Raw genomic sequence first — 24,600 nt, 5'->3', positions numbered from 1 at the left:
TAACTCGATTTTGTCTGTTTATACCTTAAAAAATATTTAAAAAATCAGTATCATGAGGCGGCGGTGCCAAACAAGCTTTAATATTCTTGACATACTTATTATATTTCAATATAATTATGTTCAACACGCGCCAAGAGTGCAATTATCTTATCAACAATGTTAACCATGTCACGCTGTCAGCCTCAGGCCCCCAGGCATATTCCATGTCATGATGTCAGCTATATCGACTTGACTAATGTCTAATTAATAAACCAATGCATGCGAATAGTCCGCATTATAATATTAAGTGACAGAGACGAACTTTCAAACACACGCTCCCGGACATCCGACGCAAATATTTTGCACGTAATACTAAAATTGAGTAACGTAACAGCTATTTAAATACCGTTACGCAAATCATAATTTAAGCAAAACAATACGTTACCACCCATGTCATAAGGCACACTTGAGATTTTTGCAACTTCAAAACGATTGCTAAAATATATAAATATCACCTAAAAAATGCATTTCAAATACTAGTATTTTGTATCCACTTTAAAATTGCGGTTCTTCAAGGTAAAAACATCTTTATATCATAAGAGTTAAGGATTACTAGAATTGCTCTACTTCATTGTAGCAGCGTCAGTATAGTGAAAGCACTGAGCGGTATAATAAAATGTAACCTTTGTTTGTGTTTTTCATCAGCGATGTGTGTGCAGAGCTTTATGACATGTGTAATGCTAACAGGATTCGTAAACAGGCTTTTGTTTAACATGTTTACACTAAAACATGTGTAAATAGGTATATGAAGAGAAACGTAGACAATGTAGTTGAGCAATAATAAATTCATTTTTTTTTCTAAATTAAGTACCTATAGTATTTGCTAGCTTTCGGTCGGGCCTCAATTACCTACTTAACTAGCTGTAAATATTCTGTTTTGTTAACGTTTGTTTTCGACTTTTGTACTTATTAGTAAAATATGGAGACGAAATAAATGAACTATTTGAGGTTTGTAAAGTTTTATTTTTAAGAGGGTTACCTAGTCAGTTTCATCATCCGTTCTGGGATTGAATTTCAAAAAAATATTTCTTATTGGAGCTATAGGATATCTATTTGTTAAAATTAACAAATTTACAGTTAGCTATATTTACCTAAATTTCATTATATCATCAAAGCTAATAAAAGTAGCGCCCTACGCATTGGCTTGTACTTTTTAATCCTATTGGACGCACCTTATATTTCTTCGAACCCGTTCTAGATTGATCTCCTGGGACGCCATTACAACGCCCTGCAACACATATCAGGCGAATCGAACGCTCGGACTCGACTATTGGCCTCTCCAAACGTGACGATAATCGCATGCGATTTGCGATTCATTAATATTGCGGCATGTGATCGATAGATTGAATTCGTTGCTTACTTAGCAAGCAATTAGGTTACTAAAATGGCATGTCATTTGTTGCAACGTCTGTAGAAACCTTATACTTAAGTGTTTTCCGACTACACAATCGACTGAGCAAAGCGAGGTCTAAAGGTCCACCATCAGGGCTGCACTGTCTTGATTTTGTTCCAAATGTTTGAGGATGTCTTGAGTATGAGTAGATACCCACATATTGTTGACCCAGGTGATGATGATGATGACAATTTTCTTTTAATTTGGTAAGTACAACAATGTAAACTGAAATAGATGTCATATACTGAAGAAAGCTCTCCCTCTACTGGCGAACGTGGCCCCGTTTCATTATACCACCTGAAACATGGCGCTCCGCTGTCCGCAACTTGTTAACTATCGCGAACAGTAGTACAATGATTCCGGGCAAGTTTGAGAAAAAAGATCATTAATAGTTCTTTTTTAAATGTGGCTATCAGTAAACTGGTCTCATGAGCGTTCGCCTGCGCGCTGTCGACGCACGGAGAGCGGCGCACACGCACACGTCCTGCGTTTACTCAGACCCGCGCCGCGCCGCATCCGCCGCGCCGCGCGCCGCCAAACGCCCGCGTGGGCGTTTAGCGTAATCGACTGACCGGCAATTAGTCTTCGTCTTCGTGGCAAGACGGCCATTAATTCATGACAAACACTACCGTCGGATTTGTGGGGTGCCGCCGTAATGAGGCTTGGGAATGTTTGCAATCGATACCAGAACCACTACCACCAGTTTTGACATGACATATTCACTCACGTCTAAGTAACTTACTTTCTATGCATCTCGCTCGTACTCGCATATTAGTGCAAGCGAGATGTATAGAAAGTAATTTACGTAGACGCGAGCTAATATGTCAATGTCAAAACTGGTGGTAGCCGCCGTACAGCGGTATTATCACAACTCACATGTTCGGAAACACGGCTCTAGTACGGCTCTAGTGACAGTGACACGGTAGTACTATTAGTTATTCTGTGCTCTAGGCAAGATGGTCGCCCTGCCCTGGCAACAAACTACAATAACTATAGATCTCCGAGGTATGTGCCAAATAAAACCATTCAGGGTGTTTGTAGAGAAATCGTCATAACATAACATTTAATGACGATTTTTTATTATCTCCCATTCTGATGGCTCGTACGCAATTGTCAAGTTAAATCATAAAGCATAAAATATAGCAACCCGTTTCAAAATTTGCTACCCTAATGCTGTGAGAAAGAGATCGCTTCTAGCGATAAGACCACCTGTTACTACCTTAATTTGCACTGTAATTTCGTTTCTGATATTGTTTTCTTTTGCGGTGCAATAAATAATTATTTACTTACCCTTTCAGTCGCCGATTCGATCTGCGCCTGCGATCTTAATCCGCGCTGTTGCTGTGTCGCGTGTGGAATGTTGAATGAGGTTTCACAACACTTTTATTTACCACCCAGAAGTTCAACTTTCTTGAAAGTAAATATGATGGACAATTTTAAATTCATAAATTCAACGCGATGACCCGAGTTACCAGCTTTTTAAAAATGTTGATCCATTACAATTGGGCAATGGTTGTTGGTGCTGTTTTTGTTTGTAACTGTTCCGTTACATGTTCTGGGGACCTAGTCAAGATGACAATCGTACATCGAGAAACGCCAAACGAACAGAAAAAATATCGGATTGACACATGCTATGAAAATTCACCTGACTATTTACAAGCCTTAATTAGTTCACTTATGTATTATTGCTTTCATACAAAAACATGAGTCAAAATGACATTGCCATGCCAGTGGACTGTAATAAATGAATGTGCATAATATTAACAAAAACAATGTATTTCATAAGTGCATTCCACCATTAGCTTACACTGAACGAAACATTAAATCGCAGTCGTCGTTTTCCTTTCAAAAAGCCAAACAAAACAGATAGAGTTCTCCGAAGCTAACTCTGTACAGACTTTGCAGTGACACAGTGTCGCAGTGTGTCACCATAAACATATTATACTATTCTTTGACCATAAACGACAAATTACTATGAAAACATGACGTTTATAATGGCGCTGCCATACTTTGTCACGATAAGTCAATTTTAATGTAAATTACAAATGTAATGTAAAATTATTGAGCAAATTGCGGAAGTTTCCAAAAAGTTGGAAAAGTTCACGAATTATTTCAAAAAAATATCACAGGAAACAAAGGAAATATTCATTTTGGAAATGTAAAACTGAAGTTAATTAAATCTGTGGGGGTCCGGTCTGTCCGGAGGCCTGTGTAGCAGCCAGTGCAGGGTGCGCGCGAGCGCGTCCGTGTCGTCGCAGGGCAGCTTGTGGCACGCGCGCCCGCGCCGACCAACACTGCAAATGAAACATTACAGACTGACAGGTACTTCAAATAATAAAGCCTGCATGAGGGTCTACCGCGAACAATCGAAATTTCACAGAGTCGTGAGAATTCGTGAGAACCCTCCGCCCAAAAACCGCTAAGTTATTAAGTACGCTCTCATTTTTTACTCCCGACGCAAAAAGAGGGGTGTTATATGTTTGTTTGATAGTTATAAAACCACATGCTTAAACTTTGCTTGAACATTTAGCGCATTTACGTACCTACTATATGATCTATGTCTGGTCTTAGTTTTTGTTACTAAAAATTGTAATAAAAATAAAATAAAGCGTGTAGAAGTTTTGGAATGTGCAATGAAGCTAGAACCTTAGATGGCATAACAATTTGCAAGAGCGATAAGAAAGCAGATAAATGAAATTTCGATTTTTGATGTTCACGAGAGGCTCTTTGGAAGGTGTTTCATTGAAGCCATTTAAAATTGGTGGTTGGTTACTTGGTGATTAATGTTCGTTGGTGATGATTTTAACAACAATGAAAAATTTAAGTAAACCGAAATAGATGTCATACTCGTACTTATACTAAAGTGGTGGAGGCCGGATTCGAATCGGCGTCTCCATCTTACGTGGATAACTCCCTGATGGGCCTCTAGCCTCTAGGCTACGCGACCAAGGCGATACTTATCCCAATGTCAATTTTAAGATTTTTTACAAGTGAAGCAATAAAAGTGTAGGTTTAAAATATTTATCTACCTCTGTTGAGTGTGGTAGTTCTTTTCCGAATGCAGCTCACAGAGCAGGCGTCTTCGACACGGCTCGCTGATGGCTGGTGGGGGGATGGTTGCTGGTGGGGGGAGGGGGTCAAGGACCTCGTCCGAGCGGCGGAACAGGCGTGGAGGCAGGCTGCAACAAGTGACAAGTTACTGTTAAAAAAATTTGCGTCACACACCTTTATTGCTGATTTGCATATCTCCTTATTTGAATATCTATCAAGTACTTCTCGAGACCTTTGTAAAGAGCTTAAACTCGATGTGTTTGTGTTTTTCCATCGAGTTCCGTTTGCTACCATCCGACTGCATCATCAGTTCAGCTTCATGAGCATAGGCAGCGTCAACAAGACCATGCAATGAGATTTTTAACTTAGGTATGGTTAATTCCGTTGGTTGGTTTCATTTAGGTTGTTTCGAACACGCCTCATAGGTACTTACCCTAGTAGCATTTTCGTTGGGGCCTACGGTGCCAACGGTAGGGAAAACGTTGGGATGAGGTTCGTTCCGTAGCCAACATTAATTTTGTATTGGCCCACCATCGCATTTACCAACATTCGCTGTGGCACAGATGCCCAACAATGGGCCTTTGTGTATTTTGGTACCGTTGGCTAAACAACGATAATATTCGTTGGCCCAATGATGACATATATCGCATTTACCAACATTGGCAGTGGCAGTGATGCACAACAATGGGCCTTTGTGGATTTTGCTACCGTTCGCTAAACAACGATAACATTCGTTGGCCCAATGGTGACGAATACCGCATTTACCAACATTGGCTGTGGCACGGATGCCCAACAATGGGCCTTTGTGTATTTTGGTAACGTTGGCTAGTCAAGGATATCATCCGATGGCCCAATGATGACAAATATCGCATTTACCAACATTGGCTGTGGCACTGATACCCAACAATGGGCCTTTGTTTATTTTGGTAACGTTGGCTAATCGACGATATCATCCGATAGCCCAATGACGACCAATATCGCATTTACCAACATTGGCTGTAGCATTGATGCCCAACAATGGGCCTTTGTGTATTTTGGTAACGTTGGCTAATCAACGATATCATCCGATGGCCCAATGATGACAAAAATCGCATTTACCAACATTGGCTGTGGCACTGATGCCCAACAATGGGCCTTTGTTTATTTTGGTAACGTTGGCTAATCAACGATATCATCCGATGGCCCAATGACGACAAATATCACATTTACCAACATTGGCTGTAGCATTGATGCCCAACAACGGGCCTTTGTTTATTTTGGTAACGTTGGCTAATCAACGATATCATCCGATGGCCCAATGACGACAAATATCGCATTTACCAACATTGACTGTAGCATTGATGCCCAACAATAGGCCTTTGTGTATTTTGGTAACGTTGGCTAATCAACGATATCATCCGATGGCCCAATGACGACAAATATCGCATTTACCAACATTGACTGTAGCATTGATGCCCAACAATGGGCCTTTGTGTATTTTGGTAACGTTGGCTAATCAAAAATATCATACGATGGCCCAATGACGACAAATATCGCATTTACCAACATTAGCTGTAGCATTGAGGCCCAACAGTGGGCCTTTGTGTATTTTGCTACCGTTCGCTAAACAACGATAACATTCGTTGGCCCAATGGTGACGAATACCGTATTTACCAACATTGGCTGTGGCACGGATGCCCAACAATGGGCCTTTGTGTATTTTGGTAACGTTGGCTAGTCAAAGATATCATCCGATGGCCCAATGATGACAAATATCGTATTTACCAAACATTGGCTGTGGCACTGACGCCTAACAATGGGCCTTTGTGTATTTTGGTACCGGTGGCTAAACAACAATAACATTCGTTGGCCCAGCGAGCACAAATATCGCATTTACCAACATTGGCTGTGGTACTGATGCCCAACAATACCAGTTGAGTTTGCTTGTGGCGTCACTAGATGGCGTTACTGTCTCCAAACATCGAAGTTATAGTTATTTTCTCGATTATTCCGGATATAATCATAATATTTTTTTAAAGTAACTTATAAATCTAATAGCTATAACTATTAAATTTATACATAAATTTAAAAAATTGTATTTTACCAACATTTTCTCAATTTAAATCTCAAAAAACATAAATCTCGCTTACGAAGTTTCGAAGTGCGGTTAGTATATATACAAATTAGAGTGTATAGTAAGTGTACTTGCTTCGGCAGTACATATACTAAAATTGGAACGATACAGAGAAGATTAACAACAACTGCTGCCTAGCCTAGGGCCTTCATGTATTGTGGATACAACCAATGCCTACCGTAGTGTAATTGTAATATTTATCAGCAAAGGCCCAACGTCGTATTACACAACCACTTACTTAACGTAGGGTAACTGTAGGACTCGTAAACAAAAGCCCATTACATAATTAGACTGTAGGCACACTATAAATTACACAACTATTTATCTACGGTAGTATTGTAAGAATCCTATACAAGGCCCAACGTTAAAGTTACAATGTTGGCCCTTTGTGGGACAAGCTGTGTTGGGCCTTCAACCTGGTGCACGACTACCCACCGACCTACCTGACTTGCCGTTGGGTAATTGTTGAATTTGCAAACAGAAGCACAACGAAAAAATTGCCCTTTTTTATTTTTTTGCAGTTGGCCCTACAGCAAGCCATACGGCCAAATGTAACAATTAACCAACCATCAAACAAATGTGTATAGGCCCAACCACGGCCCAACCAAAACCACCACCGTTGAATAATTGTATGATTTATTTAAATAGGCCCAACGAAAAAAATACTCTAATGGCCCTCTGTTGGGAATCTTCGGGAGGGCCTTTGTCGAGGGCCCTCCAGCAAATCGTACGGCCAAATGTAACAATTAACCAACCATCAAACAAATGTGTATAGGCCCAACCACGGCCCAACCAAAACCACCACCGTTGAATAATTGTATGATTTATTTAAATAGGCCCAACGAAAAAATTACTCTTATGGCCCTCTGTTGGGAATCTTCGGGAGGGCCTTTGTCGAGGGCCCTCCAGCAAATCGTACGGCCAAATATAACGGTTGCCCAACTAATACGTAAACAAAGGCCCAACAAAATCCCTACAAGAAAATGCTATTAGGGTAGGAATATCATTGAAAATTGTAATAAGTACCTAGTGTGTGACATCCAGATTGAAGCGTCCATAGATTATAGTCACTGCTTACCAAGTGGGCTGACAATGAGAGTACAGCCGTAGATTAGATATAAGTCCAGCATCTGGCTTTATCGTTGTTCTGGAACCTAAGTATCTGGCATTCAATACTCATAAAATAGCTGACATTATAATTATATGAGACACTTACATTTGCAAGCGTTCATAGACTACAGTTACCGCTTATCAGGCGGGCTAACTGTGAGAGTACAATAGTACATACAGCCGTGGATATAAGTCCTGCGTCCGGCTTTCTCGTTCTGCAATGTGCGCGTGCGCTCAAACAGGATATCCTCCGTGCACTATACCTTCAAGATATTTCACTATAATACTACTATTGATACCTATGTACAATATTGTTCTAAACTCTCTTCTCAAAATTCTAACGTATGTTCTACGAGTAAGCCTCGAGGGCTCTTTCACATGTCGGTATAGATAAAATTCTTTCAACTGAGCTTGTTCACTTACCTGTACTAACAATGGCATTGTTCTATTACAATCCTATTATCTGCTTTTGTTCTCGTAGGCGCCAACCAATTTACTTACAAAATAAGTTAGAAGTACATTGCATGTATATTGAATTCTAAACCTTATTTCTTGTTGAATGGGGGTTAAAATGGTCTAAAAAGATAATATCATATTCAATCTTTTGGAAAGTCACATGCACCTTAGCCACGACAGGTGTCGATGGTTGTTAAATGCAAAAAAAGTTGGGTTAGCCATTATTTAGTTAGTGTATTTTGTAGTCTATTGTTTAAAGAAATAGAGTCGTTAATCTTTACTAACATTTCAAGGCGGTTATAATCTGCTTTTACTACGAGGGGATTATCCTAATTTGTGGTTTACCACTCAATGGTATTGTATTCTTGAGACTCTTTGAGTAAACTAGCTCAGATCGCTTGATTCACACTATAAAATATCTGTGGCATCATTTAGTGACAATCAAAAATACATTGCTTGCAATAGGTATATCTACTTGGGTGTGGTCTGTTTGTTGTACAAATTCTTCATGTTATCTGATTGTTTATTCATGAACGTTTTCATGGAATACTTAGTCCAATGAAAACGTGAGTAATACATAGCAAAGATTATTGGTTATAGGTAGCTTAATTATTTTTTTATTAATCAGAAACGTCTGCAAAAACGACACCACTCCACTCGACGACCGATATATACGAACGAGTTACGAATCGAACGATATGATTAGGACATTTAGGACTAACCTCGAAACCTCGAAAAGCTTAACTTAACGCCGAACATCTTGAAATAAATCTTTTACTGTACTTAAATCGTGTAATCGACATGACTTATTTCAAATATTTTAACTTTCTATATAAAAAAATCTCAGGTAAACGGCGCCTTATAGACACAGACACGGCAAGCTGATTACTGATTAAAAGTAAAGTACTTACATGAGCTGTTTCGTTTTATAACCAAAAAAGTGCGTATTAGTTAACTAAGTATTTAGTATTTTTTGCAATACTGATATCCGATTCACTTTTTCGTCGGACTTAGAGCGTTTTCACATTGTCCGATCCGATATCGGATGTCAGATGACCCCTGGAAAAACAGCTGCTAGAAAATGGGCCCATGGCGTAAAGCCATTTTATTTTTGTATTGTCGCTTTATTTTGAACAATAATTATTGATTAATTTGATAAATAAAAAACCGCACTTTTTAAGTTTTACTTCTTTGTGATCGTGTCCGACATCTGATATCGGATCGGACAATGTGAAAATGCTCTTAACCGGTGTGGTGGCGTGAGGGTTAACGATTAAAGAATCGTATCGCATCGCGAGTGAATGGACGTTCAAAATTACTCACAAAAGAACGAACTGTTTAGGTAAAATGTTGTCTTATACGACTTTTATTCCCCGACTGTGAAAAATCAGACCGATCAAAGAGACGGTTTGTGTATGTAAAAGGTTGTCGGTTACGACGTTTGGACGTGGAGAGTGGACGCGGATGTAGATGCGCACGCGATGGTACGGTTGCGTTTGCGTTTGTGTCATGCCGCCGGTGTCATTATGCGTCACGTTTTGGTCGCGAGCGTTACGTAAAGTTTGTAAGGAAGATCGGGGTTCGGGTTGTGTGAGAAAAGAATACATTGTCAATTATGATAACTCATTGATGGTAGGTAGGTACTAAATGACATAAAGATAAGGTAATGAAATTGATTAAAGAGGATTTGTAATGACATGACGCCCACTTTAGCTTTTTACCGTCGACTCAACCGTCAATGGCACTTCATATCGCCACGGTTGGAGAAATATTCCACGTAGGTGCATACCTGCTGGGTACTTACCGCTTATGCTACAGCATCTGAGCTTGGAGATATATCTACAGATTGACGACCGGGTGCGCAGATTTGCTCTGTGAATCTGTCACATATCTGTCACATGTGGTCTGATTCCAAACCCGATAGGCCCTTTGAGAGACAGATGATCAACTCTACCTATATAAATACTATACTAAGTGGATAATTCTCATTGTTCAGGTTTTCTCGCCTATTGCCCTGATTCCCGGTCCGACCTCGGCTCAATTTTCGGCCCGAGTTTTAATTTTCATAGTGGCATTAGATGATAGATTGTATACTTACGATCCATGAACGCCGGAGGCGCCCGGCCCGTTGATGTCTTTGGAATAAGTATAATCAACTCTACTCTATAAGACTCACGGTTCGATGCCAGAAACTCCCGGACCCATTGGCCTAATTACCGGCCCCATTCCCGGCCCGTGCCCCGGTCCGAGTCCCGGTCCGAGTCCCGGCCCGCCGGGGCCGGTGCTGTGTATGGTGACGACGTTAGGAGTGAGGGCGGAGATGATGAGTCCCACGGGGATGAACGCCGTCAGGAGATGCAGCAGACTCTTCCACGGATTTCCACTGAAAAATAAGACAAGATTTTGCACAAATCGGTCAAGACTGAATTTTCCTGAAATCGGAAGGCTTACCGCCACCATCGGAAGACCGAAAATTATTATAGGCAACTTTCAATTCGAGCGATAGAGGGGCAGATAACGATTATAGATTTTTCGATGCTGGCTGTAGGCGCTCAGGAATTCTCGTCGAATCTCCGTAAAACATCATCAGGTCGTCCATAAAGTAATTGACAATGTTGGACAACATCAGAAGTTAAAATGTATAATAGCCTAAGCAAATTAGAAAAATCTACGGTAATTACGAAAAAACGACGATTTCTTATACCATCTATTTTTTATCTCTTATTTAACTTTAACAGCCTGTAGCTCCTAAAGTATTGATCGCAGAGTAAAAATAAACATAACCAAATTGGTAGGAAATTTTATGTTTAAACTTTTATCCGAAGTAATTATAATGCTATTCGCATAGATATTCGAGATTTGAGCAAAAATATGAAAAAGGGTACCTTCAACCCGCCCCCCCTCCCTACACCCTCAGCACACCCCCTACCCTCGAGGACTTTTAGTATGTTTATCTGCGGGCGCAGCACGGTTCTATTTTTATCGCCTTTCACTATGGCTGTCACCTTCGCACTTACTTACTTGTTAGAACGTGACAGGCATGGTGACAAGCGATAAAAATGCGACCGTGTTGCGCCCGCTGGACACCACAAGGTATATCTGTACCAATTTTCAAAACTACACGAATTATTTCCGCAGATTGCCCAAATTCGGCTTAATTTGACGTGGCTATAAATGAGCATTGAATAAAGCTTTACACAGCTAGTTGCCATAAGCATACATACAAGGTACCAAAAACAACAACAAATACATCACTTGATACAAAAGGTTGCGTATTTTAACCGCCATATTTAGAAGACAAATTCCTTGTCCATCACTCAAGCGGCGAGTCAAGTGGTTAGATAACGCATATTATGCATACCACATTGTTAACCGACAATAAACCTTATTACAAATATATAAGGTCCACCTAAGATCAGTTAGTTGCTATTAGTACATAGGTCACGGTTATTTTATGCACGCCTAAAATGGCTACTTGTCCAACATGTCGGTAGGCTTATTACATTATTCATCGGCATTTATTACATCCGTCTATTAGGCAATGAATGAAACTTTGAATTATTTTAAGTACCTACCCATAGTCTAATAAAACATGGTCTTCCATTCCCAGAGTGACACGGGCCTACGTCACAACAACATGGCCGCTATATATAGCGCTATCGCATATTATCATATAGCGCTGTCGCATGATGACGTAGGCCCGTGTCAGTTATGTGACCTAGAAAAGACGGGAATGGAGTACCAGGCGGAGTATATTATTATACCATGTACCTACCTATGAATACAAGCGAGGATTGAGTCGCATTAATGATTAATCTACTTTCTGTAGCCTTTTGCCATTTAAAATAATATTCGATACCGCTCTACCTATGTACGTAACTAGGAGTATCTGGTTATTAGGTTTCGTAGTCTATTGCAATCCAACGAATTTGTTGTAATGGAAAGGGATTATCAGAATAAATGGCAATTTTGAAAAGTTCAGCAGCACTTTTACACTTTTAGGATGGGAAGGTTCAGCAGCATTTTTTACACTTTTAGGATGGTATACGTGTACTAAAAGCAACGAAAACATTTATCACATTGTAAGGATATTTCCATACATAATAGCTATATATCGCTATTTTGTATGCTATAGAAACTAAAATACTTAAATAGCTTTTAATTTAGATACTTAAATAAAGTCTTGACGCAACTACGAAATCTCTTGACAGTCATGACCCGCCTACGTACTATCTTCGACCTTTCTTCTACATTATAGCATTTTTAGATTATTTAGACACCTGTGGCATGCAGCTGTTTTCGGACTACGATAGACCGTTTGGCAACTACACACTGAATAGAAAAGGGCCTCTAACTCGGACGCACCTTTCGGACGCTACGGTAGACTGGCTGGTGCCGTGTCCGACAGTACCGGAGTATAATATGTAATCACTATTTTATAGTGATTGTAAAAAGGGCCTCTGAGACGGGTGTCTCCCGGCATAATACCTGTCTCTACAGGATTACGACAGACTGGTTGGAGCCCTCTCTGACATAACGGAAAACAGAATTTATTTATTTATTTAATCTTTATTGCACATAAGAAAACACACTGTACAAAAGGCGAACTTAATGCCATAAGGCATTCTCTACCAGTCAACCTTTAGGCAAAGCAGATAAGTTGTAGGCGGTGCAAAAATAGGATAACTATATATATATAGTATATATCATATCCGAAGCCTACTCGTAATGCTTGTCTCTTCAGAATGCTGCAATAGGCAGAGGTGCCATGTCCGGCACAAAGCATATTAATAAGTAACCAGTGAAGTAACTGGTTGGAAATGAAGGGACTCAGACAAATCCGCGGTAAAATGCTGTCTCCCGGACTACGACAGACTGGGTGGAACCATGTCAGGCATACCGGAACAATGATTCATAATATCTCGTTGGAAAAAGGAGGGCCTGTTTTAACTTAATCAAAGAGAAAGTGATTCAAAGAACCTACGTTTCTCAAAAATTGCTAACATTAATTGAACTGTTGTATTTAATATTACATTTTAAATTAAATGGCATTAGATATATGTAGACATGTACCTATACATAGACAATCGTAACTTTTGTATACATATAAGGGAAACGTAGCTTTGTGGTCCACTGACTGATACAATTAGGTAAACATGAATTTATATGCCCTACTCATTCTCCTTCCCAATAACTGCAAATTAAAACTTTTGATTTTGAGTAGTTTCAGTAGTTCTGATTTCTTTCCGTGTGGAAATATTCGAAATTTTTAATCTGTCCGGCGGCGCATACCTAAATATTCCCAATTGAGTAAGTAACGAGTATCTCTAATAGGGTTAGCAATTGTCAAAGGTTTAACCTGTGCTGGCGCTATCAGTAAAATACTTGGACCGGCCAACTCCATTCACCTCACCGTTTTTTAACAAGGGTTTCCTTCTCGTCGTGGAACGTCAGCCCGAACTCCTCGTCGTCGTCGATGCTCGGCTTGTCCTTGAACGCATCAGGTTTCTTGTACAGCCCGCCCGCTGGCACCTGCACAGTACATTTATTACCATATCTAGATTCCATAGAGAAGGATAAAATAAATAGGAAAGTAAAAAATTGGGGACAATCTTAAAACAGAGCGGTTGTATAAGGCGATCTTTTTCCCCAACCTTTGGGTAGCGGTTTTTATATGGTTGCTTTAAGACCTGTTCGTCTTATATGAAAGGATATGAAGGCTTCTTTATGTGAGCTGCAGATGTGGTTGTCATTGCTTGGTCCTATTGTTACCTGCGCGGGCACGGGAACTGTGGGCCGCGACTCCAGCTCGTTCGGCCGCCATCTTGGCCTGGCCCTCGTCAAGATGGCGTCCTCGAACTTGTAGGGGAACCTCTCCAGCGGCGGCTTCGCCTTGGTGGATTTGAAGGGGTCTTTATGTGATCTGAAAATTTAAAGAAGTACGAATCTAAAAGTCCCTTAGTCTAATTGTATTAAGGCAACACAGAGTTTCAAAACCTTTAGCAAACATATCTTCTACGGATAAAAGCTTTCTCGAATTAAAATAATTAAACAGTTGTGCTGATAATTTAAAGCTTTCACTTCGGATCAGTATTAGCTGTTAACTGTTACATCGCTAATTACTAAAACTTACCCGATAAAAGCAGAAGGCGGTTTCTTCAGCGGCGAAAACCCGTCCACCGTCGGCTTCGTCGGCAGCGGAACAATTCCAAAATCATCTTCATCAAAAAAGTCCTGGAAGTGGACACTTGGCTTGAACTCCTTGCTGTCATTCCCTGGCTTTTCTATCACTGGCTCTTCCTTCGACTCTGTCCTGTTGTTGTCATTGTTTAATGTTTCGGATAGAGAAGTGGCTGTCTTGACAGAGTCGGTTTGGTTGACATGGTCGCTGGTGTTTTTGGAGATGGGGTAGAGAGTGGTGACGTTGCCGGTTTCTTCTTGAGTTTCTGTGACGCCGTAGCATGATATACTAGAGAGCAGCAACGTCCATATTATTAACTGGAACAATAAAGTTGCCATCGTTTTGAAAACATTATGTTAATACTACATTAATTAATGTTTTGTTTTTCATTGACTTAATCTGTCTGATGTCTGGGAAAGGTTGGGAAGATGATTAGGTATTTTATATTTTATCTTAATTTTTTCAGTTAAGCCACTGTTAAGGATAGTAGTGACGCCCCTTCCGCAACTAATTGCTGGCCAAGAGTTGCGCGCGCGGTGCGGTGTACTGATTTGGGTGAAAGTGGTTGCGTCACAGCGCGTGCGCGGCGCGAGTCCACTATGCGACCCGACACGATATTAACCTTTTTAATCTCCCCAAAATCCTTTAATAAAATCCATTCATTTTGACAAGAGTTGAACTTTCTTAGCTAGTTCAAAATATCAAGAAGTCTCTGAAAATGTTACATATACAGTTAGGTACACACAGTGACACAACAATTGGGTTCACATTAGGGTCCTATCAACATATTCAAAGTTAAGGTACCGTAGTTTCAGAGAGCGGAGTTTAAGAAAAATTGTGCCGCTTTTTTAGATCACACGATCACGGTTGCCAAAAAATAAATTAGCAATCTTGAGGATTTTCTCTAGTGACTTCATCGATTCGCATCCCGATTTTTTGACTTTCGCTTGATAGAAAAAATCACTAACATAAGGTAAAGGGCCCCTGTTTCGGCAGGTTATGGCTCTTGAGAGTTTGTATATTTTTTTTTTAATATTACTAAGCATATCAATACCTTGAAAGCTTTTGAGTAAGTTATATTAGTTATTTGTTAATAATTTAATGTATAAACTATAGGGTTTTAGTTGAAACTTTTTTTATATGAATTTTTCGTGAACCTCTTATTTGGCTCCCATTTCGTGGTACAAATTTAGCTCAGCTCCTAAGTTCGTGAATTCGTGTCCCCTGTTTCGGAATAAATTTTCTTAGAGTAATTGGTGATAATTTGCTGATAATCATTTTAAATATTTAACGGTCTTAAACGAGTAATTGTAAGGTCAAATTAAAAATAATATTTAAAAAAATGTTAAATTGAGAGCTAGCTTAAAGCTTTTTGTACTCGTCGACTTTAATGGTTGAATTAAGACTTTGTAAACCATATGGGTAATTTAATACTTGATTAAAAGCCGAACTATATATATATATATATATATATATATATATGTCGGGGCGTGACTCCAGAAGGACGTATTGCAGCGTTACAGTTCATAGTTTTAGACGCCTGTATACAATTGATTAGCAATGTTTGGCTACTAGCAATGTTTGCTGTTTGGAAGTTGTAACGAAATTCATAACGTAGAGAGTAACGCCGTCTATTGGCGTATTGTTGAACTAAGATGACAGGTAGAAGGCTTTGGAACGTCAACAGGTTTCTCTTGGGTGAAGGTAGACACGAGTTGGCATTTTTGTCGTTATGTTGGTAGACTGGTCAAGCAGGTTGACCAACTTGACGTTGAGGCGGGAGGACTGGAGCAGCGAGGCTCCGCCGCTGGTGGGGAGGCTTGATCGGACCGCGCTAGAGATCGGACGTGCTCGTTAGCCAACCTCGTGCCTAACTCGCCACGTTCCTTAAGGCTTATACCTGAAGGATTGTTCTGAAAGCTGATAGAATCCAACGTTCCTTATCCATTTAGCTAAGTGTTTTATTCCAAGTGTTATTTTGATTCTTACATGTGATTAGAAGCTTACCTTTGTAAAATAAAGAGAAGAAGTGTTGTTTTGAAAGGATGTGTCCCGCCGAGTTTGTTGCCGGTCCCAAATAGCTAGGGCTAAATCTTCTCGGGTCAGAGGTGTACGGTTGGAGCCGGCCTGGCTTGACTTGAATAAGGACTTGAACGATTTAATGCGATCCTTTTATTTGAGTGCAATCCAAATACATCCCAATAACGACTAGATATTTTAGTAGGCACTCTAGTATGGTTGGCGAGTTCGAATGCTTATTTCATGCACTGGTAGCGTACTAATTTAGCTGTGAAGTAATACATTGAGGTACTATGCCCACTGCCGTCGCCCGTGCCTCCGTCATATATATATATAAAAATACAAAAAAACATTAAAATCTTATACGTTAAATATAAACATACACAAAAATAAATCAAATAAATTGAATTATCAATAAAATTGTGCTAGTAGTTAATATGAGAATATACGTGGAATATACCTTAAAATTTTTAACTCTGGTCAGATACAAACTCGTTTTATGAGAATTCTAGTGAAAAAAACATATACCGAATTTCGCTCATACGAAACTTCATGAAATACATTAATTGTTTTCTAATTTCTTTTTTTAATTATCTTCGTTGTTATATTTAAAAACAAGCACTCAAAATGTATCTAGGAAATCCTTGATTCGTTAGTGGCACGAAATAGGAGACACACGTAAAATAAAATGACCGCTATTTCGTGAGTCGATTTATTGCAATTTTAAGGTATTTCTATGCATATATTCAATCTTTTTTCTTATCAAATCAATTACTAAGGAACCCACAGAAACACAACAACTTTTATTCGAATGAGTTTAGCTTTTCCTTCCTATAAGCTTAACGCATTCACTGCCAGGGGGCGTGGCCTAGGAACAAACTTATATGACGGTGAACGCACATGTGCGTTGGGGGCAATATTGGTTATTATTTTATTGAAGAGATTAAATAGTACAGATTTTTTTCATATGTATAATTTGATTAAAAAATATTTGAATTCCTTATTATTTGGGCCAGAAACAAAACTAACGAAATAACGTACTAACACGAACTTGGGGCTCGTTACCTTAATCCCACAAATTTGTAACAATAAGATATATGCACTAAAGCTAAAAATATGAAATATTTATTTTCATAGATTACTTTTTTTTGTTAAAACTTACTATAAATTAAATCCACGGCCCCAGGCACGCATATAGCCACCTGGCGCTCACGCTTACGCTCAGTAAGAATTACTTTCGCAATTATAACGTTATAGTAGGAAGGTAGTAGTAATATATTTATTATTTTGATGAAACAATGGAAACAAAGACGGTGCTTAAGGTTATCGGTTCGGAATTGAACAGATCGTGGGCAACTCTCGGCATTCTTCCCTGGTATTTGAACCGGTTTCGGTATGCCTGCCAGATACCAGATACCAGTGCTATTGTAACAGGTGTCTTATTGTGAAATTTTTAAAGGAAAGCTCATACTTAAGTGACTTGTTGGTTTGCAAGTTTGTTATTAACGTTACGACAGATTTAATGAGAAATAATAAAAACGTACTAACGTATTAGAAAAGCTGTTTCTTTCTTAAATTGTTTTCAAGTTTTTTCTAAGACGTGTGATGCGACTTGTTTACATAACAGAAGAACATATATCTAAGAGAGAAAATATTCATAATTGTTAAATAGGACCTTGCATCAGCATAAAGGATGACTCACGTTAGACCGGGCCGTGTCCGGGCCGGAGCTTCCGGCGCATCTATGGAAAGTATCACGTGATGTCATGTCATAGAAAAGTAAGCGCCGGAAGCTCTGGCCCGGATAGTTAGTACAACGCTGGATTTAGGCAGACACTTGATACATTTTAAGGAATCCAATTAATAGCAATGTCTATGTATGTACGAGGCCTAACCAAGCGACAATCGTTTATATAAAACGCCAATTATGTTTGGAAATGACGACGTAATAATACTTGTATTTCGTCGCATGTCATCCTGATTCTTTTTATTTTTTCAGCTAGACTCTGAGAAAGCTGCTCACGCTTCACTCGCTTCAGGAACCTTTTATTTTTCGAAGGTGTAGGGGTTAGGGCAGAACAAGCTAGGAAACGCTCGAATGTAAAAAGAGACAACCTATTCCTACTACTGATGCATTTCCGACATTCAAGCCCAAAGAGATTTGCAAAATCGGCCTCTTCCTAAGACAAATAGTCAAACATTATTGTATCTTATAGTTTCCAACTTTTTCTCCGTCTGCCCCATTTTAATGAGTCATCCCGCGCATAAAATACAATTTAGTCTGTATTATCACGCTATAATCGAAGTCACCTGTTACCTCACCTCCATAATTATTTTACCGAAACTTTCCATAAACGATCGTATCGGCGAAAATGATGAGTAATGATAACGGCGGGATCCCAGTGATGAGGCGTGATATCGGAGTGAGAGCGGCACGAGCCGTGAGAACGCTGCGGTGCCGTCATGGTAAGAGAAAAGCGACCCACCGCTTCTCCATACAAACGTAGGCCCCATTTTCCTCCCGGGATATTTATTTATTTCATCTTTATTGCACAATACATGCTTACAAATGGCGGACTTAATGCCTTAAACTCCTTAAAGCATTCTCTCCCAAGTAGCATGGAAGTGTCGGCAACATCAATATAGCAGCCAATTAAGAACTTAGAGTGGTTTAAGGGACGTATAAGAGTGTCAGAAAAGATTTAAGCTGTATAAAAGGTACTTTACAGACATTATACAGCTCAAGCTGTATAAAATCATTATAAAGGATTCTGCGGAAGCATGGGGTGCTTTATCAGAATATAAAAAATCTACTATAAAACTAAAAGTGTTGTGAGAGACTACAAGCTAATTCTATCGTAAAAGCTGTATACAGGCTGTATTGTAGTAACACTTGGCACTTTTAGCTGTACAAAAGTATCTGTCAACTCCGTTTTAAAACATTAAGTGTTGTGAAACACTACAAGCTAATTTTATCGTAAAAGCTGTATACAGGCTGTATTGTAGTATCACTTGGCACTTGTAGGTGTACAAATGTATCTGTCAACCCCGTTTTAAAGTTATTTCTTATGGCGTAATCTTACTCTCCTATAAGAATAGTAGTTGTATAACTTCTGTCTGTAAGGTTATTATAAAACCAAATGAATAAATGGCAGCTATAGTACAGCTTTTTTCTGTATTACTGATAGAGTCGCTTATAACAATCTTTTGGCGTAATTTTACACTCGTATAAGTATAGTAGTGCAATGATTTCTGAAAATAAGTGTATTATAAAACTAAAGGAATATATGACAGTTACAGTACAGGTTTTTTATTTGTTATACGGATCTCTAAAGATAATTATAACTTATGTACGGAGAACCGAAATACAGCCAAACGAATACAAATATTCTATTATAAAGCTGTTTTAATTACAAAAGCTGTAAAAGACACTCCATTTATTACACAGCACAGCTACTAAGATTATAATGCTCTCCAACTATCCTGTAGGCTGTTTAAAAATTGTCGCCATTTTACAATAAAAAAAACGTATTTGTAAATATAATTAAAGAAATACTTGCAAATATTTAGCAGACTAACGCCGTGTTATGATTACCAACTAAAATAAATTGTTTAGCCTTAGAATTAATATTTATAAATATTTTTGATACTCTAACCTTAAAAACAAACAGTAACTTTACCGATTTTTGATATTTTCCTTATGGTTTCTCTTTGTTATTTTGCAGGCGCGTAAATATTTTGCCAGAAAAGATACACAGGTTCACAATAAATAATAATCCGCACTTACCAATAATGTAATATTCCATTCAAGTCCTGTATAATATTTACTTTTACTTTTACCATCCACTATAACACTTTATTGTCGCCATTACTATATTACGAATGAACAAGATTAAGACATTTTAGTTTCTTAAATGATTATTATTCTCTTGTAATTCTTTCTTATAACTCATTTAAAACTTATATTCTTATATCGTACTTATAAGAGATTATCTGTAGTATTAAGGTTTCCTGTTACACCGAAATATAGCTGTAATGCAGCTATTATGCAGCTTATGTATTGCTTATACAGCTACTCTACAGCTGTAATAACGCCAAAGGCTGTATAATTTGGGACCTTTTTTTTCTTATAAGGGCTGTATAAGCGCTTATACAGCCTTTGTACAGCCTAACTGTACAGCTTATAGTATACAAATAAACTTTAATACAGCTTATATACAGCTTGCAATGCTACTTGGGCTACCAGTCAAGCAATGGGCTATACCAGAAAGGTTAAGTAGGTAGGTGCAGTTTCTTTTCAAATAAATTAAATTTTAACAAGAGTGTATATGAATATTAAACTATATTGATAAAATTACACACACGACACATACGCATATTAATACAATAGAAAATATTTTATCGCAATTTGATGTAAGTATATGTACATAGTATTTTTCAAACTTAATGGGTACGCTAAAAAACCCGAATGCGCACCGAATGGGCTCTACGGAAGACCAGCGCTGGCTTTATAGCTAGCATTATGCTGAGTTGGGTCCATTTCGTAATGCACACTTATTGATGTCTTATTTCCTTGCTGTTGTTGTCTGTACATGTTCGTACATGTTTTGTGAACGTCACGAATAAATATCTTTTATCTATTTTTTTTTTTAATTATAATTATGGAGATGACACCCTGTCACTATGCCAGTCGAATTTTAAAAATTCTATATAGGTAATCATAGCCCCAACTTTTTCGATTTTTTATAGAGTTAGGAGTGAACAACAAATTCTAAATACAAACAAAAACAAACGAAGGGGCATAGCTGTAGTTGATATAAATTGTGTCAAAATAATTTCAATGATGTTAATATACAGAGAGGAAAATGGGGACTACGTTTGTATGGAAAGGCGGTTTCGGGGCGGCCGTCCGCTAAACGAGAGGCAAACAGTTGACATACAATTGTGGTAGTTGAGTTGAGGGTGGAAGTTTTTCGTCGATATTCCGAAAAATATAGTATGCAGGTATGTTGAACTGTTCAACGATTACTTATGTAAGTAGGTACAGCGAAAATAACTGATGATCGAACATAGTTAGAAACAGAAAAAATGTGTGACAAGTAATTAAACAATAAAAACAGCAACTACAATCTGCCTCTTCTGTAAAATGGGCTGCAGTTTTTACACTGTTGCGGTAGGGTACCTATATAAAAACCTAGGTATTGTAATCGAGTAAGGATATATTAATATGAATTATTATATGTATTTATAAAATGACGCAGTATTCCATTACCACGAATAAATTTAATTAATTACTGAATGCGAGTTAAGGAAAACCATTTTTTTCCTATAAAAAAGATGCATGTAAAAACAACATTAAGTACTTATTTATTCAAATAAATAATAATGTAAAGCAAAAGCTAGCGTAATATGTATGTACTTACAAGATATATTTATCTCTGTTTTACGTACTAGTGAAAACATGCATTAGAGAGGGGTAGCCTCACAGTTGCGACCGTTCACCGTTGACCACAAGAATCTCAAGATAGCAACAGGAAACACTCAACATAAATCTGTTTTTAAAGTCGTGTAATAGGTACTAATATTACCAGTCGTGACCCATGTATGTAGTCTCATATCTGTAGTGTATCGGAAGCTAACATCTCTAGTGCAGTGAAGACTAATATCTCTTGTTTAATGAAGACTAATATCTCAAGTGCTGTCAAAATGCTGGTGGTAGCATTGTTGATGCTGGGAGCGTGCTTCGGGGCCGCCAGCGAGCGCAGTGATTGCGCACGGCACCAACGACCGAAGATATCAATAAATGGACTCCAAGACAAATCAGGAAAGTACTTGAAATCATACGGGGACAACGTCACTTTGTATTGCTCCTCTCACACTACACTTATTATAGAAGAAAACGGTGTACCTCAACGAATTAACGAGCTTAATACAACTACCGTACGATTATATAAAGCAAAGCCAAATATAGGCGTTTACAAATATACCTGTTCGGACAATGATTGCGATGACTACGTGTTCGTTTCCATCAGGCCCGTAATGTCCGTAAAATCACAGAAAGTTTATCATAAACTGGATCTAGAGTATAATTTGCTTAAATATTTTGTACCACTTGGAGCAGACTACGAAGTATTTTGTAGCGGCGGTAATGATAAACCCCTCCGTATTTTACTTAACAACTACGAACGGCTACAAACCCAGGTCGTGAACGGAACGATAGTGAAGTATACTACGAAGGCGGACACAAATGAAGACAAAAGCTATTTCTGCAGAAGTAAAGTGGTAACATCAAGCGAAGAAGATGTGCACGAAATGATTTCCGTCACAGCGGACTATATGCCTTTAGGTTTAAAATTCTGGTGTAAGATAACTATTTGGAATATTCTCACATGCCTTTGAAAATATTCAAGTGAACTCAATATTCGATACACGCTATTTTATACAGATCATGACAGCGGCGAGAGAGGGATAGAAATTCTCTGCACCGAACACTTCGGTAAACAGTCTAACGAGTGTAAAGTCAACGCAGATCTCATGGGGCGTCAAATATTTTGTAAGAACCATAACGTTTCATTCATACTGATGACATGCAACGAATTCCTTTGCAATAATCAAACTTTTACAATGAACACTAACGCAATTATACAACTGAAGCCTGTACGAGCAAAACGTGTCAAGATTTCAAGTGCCCGCAGTGTTGTGGTACCATGGGAAAACGATTGCGAATACGAATGCGTATATGGAATAAAATATCGAATGTTGAAATCAGAAGATAAATGGCAACAAGTGTACACATCGTCCGTTCGCTGCGACAAAGACTGTCAGTTCGAGTTGCTGCTTCCATTCCCGAACACCAGTTACGAAGTGATGGTTTACGTAAAGAACAAAGAAGCCTCAGACGAGTTAATGTGGTCAGATCCTGCATGGTACAGCGTAACCACGATGCCCAGAACGACCCGGAATTATGTAAAGCTTGTGCCCTTACAGATGATATTATACGTGAAAAATTGGCGTTAGCAAAGAAAGTTAGGAAATTATCAGAGAAACTTGGTAAAATTAGATATCTTTCTACATTATTATCGCTGTCACGAAAAATAAACGAGAGAATAAATGATATATCATAGAATATCTATATTCGTACCGCTACAAATCTGTAGAATTGAAAAACTTGAACAAAACTTAGTGATAATTCTAGGATTTGTTATCATTTCTACGAGATTCTATGACGTAAATAGCAAGTGTATCTTATCAAGGAATGATTCTATTAAAATATTTGTAATACCGTGTAAAGCTTATCAACTTTCTTTTACTGTCCCTATCTATACATACTCGTAAATAAAACCAAGTACCTACCTAGTTATATGTGGGTACCTAGAGGAGACAGCTGCTATGAAATGGAAATATTTCAAAAAGAAATTGTTTTTCCATAGTACCTACTATACAGAATCTTAGTAGTATTAGTACGGTAAAAAAGCTAAAACGGTAAAAATATGGGTGTAGACAACTTACTCAAAACTATGTCCCATAGTTCTTAATTCACTGACGTAAGAGTTATGGGACATCTTTTTGAGATGATTTGTACACCCATATTTTTACCGTTGACTGTACTATTATATGTAGAGTAAATAAGTATCCATGTTATTAAAGTAGGTACATAACAGCGACATACAGATACAAAATACAAAGGCGAACTTGTCCTTTTGAGGGATCTCTTACCTAGTGTAAAATAAGTAGACCTAATTAGGTGGACGACATATACAATTAATATACTAGCTTCAGCCCGCGACTTCGCCTGCGTGGAATGATGATGATGATCATTCATTAATACTACTCTATGTCGTTTCTCGGGGCCTAAACTATCTCCATACCAAATTTTGTCCAAATCAGTTCAGCGGTTTAAGTGTGAATAGGTATTAGGTAGGTTACAGACGGCACAATTTCGCATTTATAATATTAATTACATACCTACATATATTAGTATGGATGGAAACATGATACTTATCAAACCAGGAAAATTATAGTTTATTTATACCTACGTAGTGTAATTAAACTATTAACAACAAAAACGGACTCACCATCATGCAGCCACGTATGAACTAAAACGCCTTTTTCCAAACGTCATATTTATAAACTCCATTGTCACTCTGCTTGCGCAGAGAAAAGGGGTGTTGTTGACTTGTTGTCATTGCTTACCGACCACAGAAGAGACTTATGTTCATGTAAACCAGTGTAAAGGCA

General features: G+C 38.4%; 1 protein-coding gene across 1 annotated transcript; it reads right to left on the bottom strand.

Moving 5' to 3' along the window:
* Window positions 1-3,598: 3,598 nt before the first annotated feature.
* On the bottom strand, window positions 3,599-24,515 carry LOC134796748 (uncharacterized). The gene is made up of 7 exons (XM_063768947.1): window positions 24,438-24,515; window positions 14,296-14,660; window positions 13,935-14,085; window positions 13,576-13,694; window positions 10,339-10,545; window positions 4,462-4,611; window positions 3,599-3,726 (listed from the first exon to the last, which is right to left on the bottom strand). The coding sequence occupies exons 1-7, from the start codon at window positions 24,441-24,443 to the stop codon at window positions 3,603-3,605; spliced, it is 1,122 nt and encodes a 373-aa protein (XP_063625017.1). The 5' UTR covers window positions 24,444-24,515; the 3' UTR covers window positions 3,599-3,602.
* Between the last annotated feature and the right edge of the window lie 85 nt (window positions 24,516-24,600).

Source organism: Cydia splendana, chromosome 14 (assembly GCF_910591565.1).
Source record: "Cydia splendana chromosome 14, ilCydSple1.2, whole genome shotgun sequence".
NCBI lineage: Eukaryota > Metazoa > Arthropoda > Insecta > Lepidoptera > Tortricidae > Cydia > Cydia splendana.
This window is presented reverse-complemented; position numbering and strand designations above follow the sequence as displayed.

Bases quoted from the DNA above. Each gene is read 5' to 3' on its own strand.
- LOC134796748 (XM_063768947.1), bottom strand. The intron at 13,695-13,934 runs GTAACAATAGGA...TGTACTGTGCAG, and splicing joins CAGTTCCCGTGCCCGCGCAG to GTGCCAGCGGGCGGGCTGTA. The intron at 10,546-13,575 runs GTGAGGTGAATG...CTTATTTTTCAG, and splicing joins GAAACCCTTGTTAAAAAACG to TGGAAATCCGTGGAAGAGTC.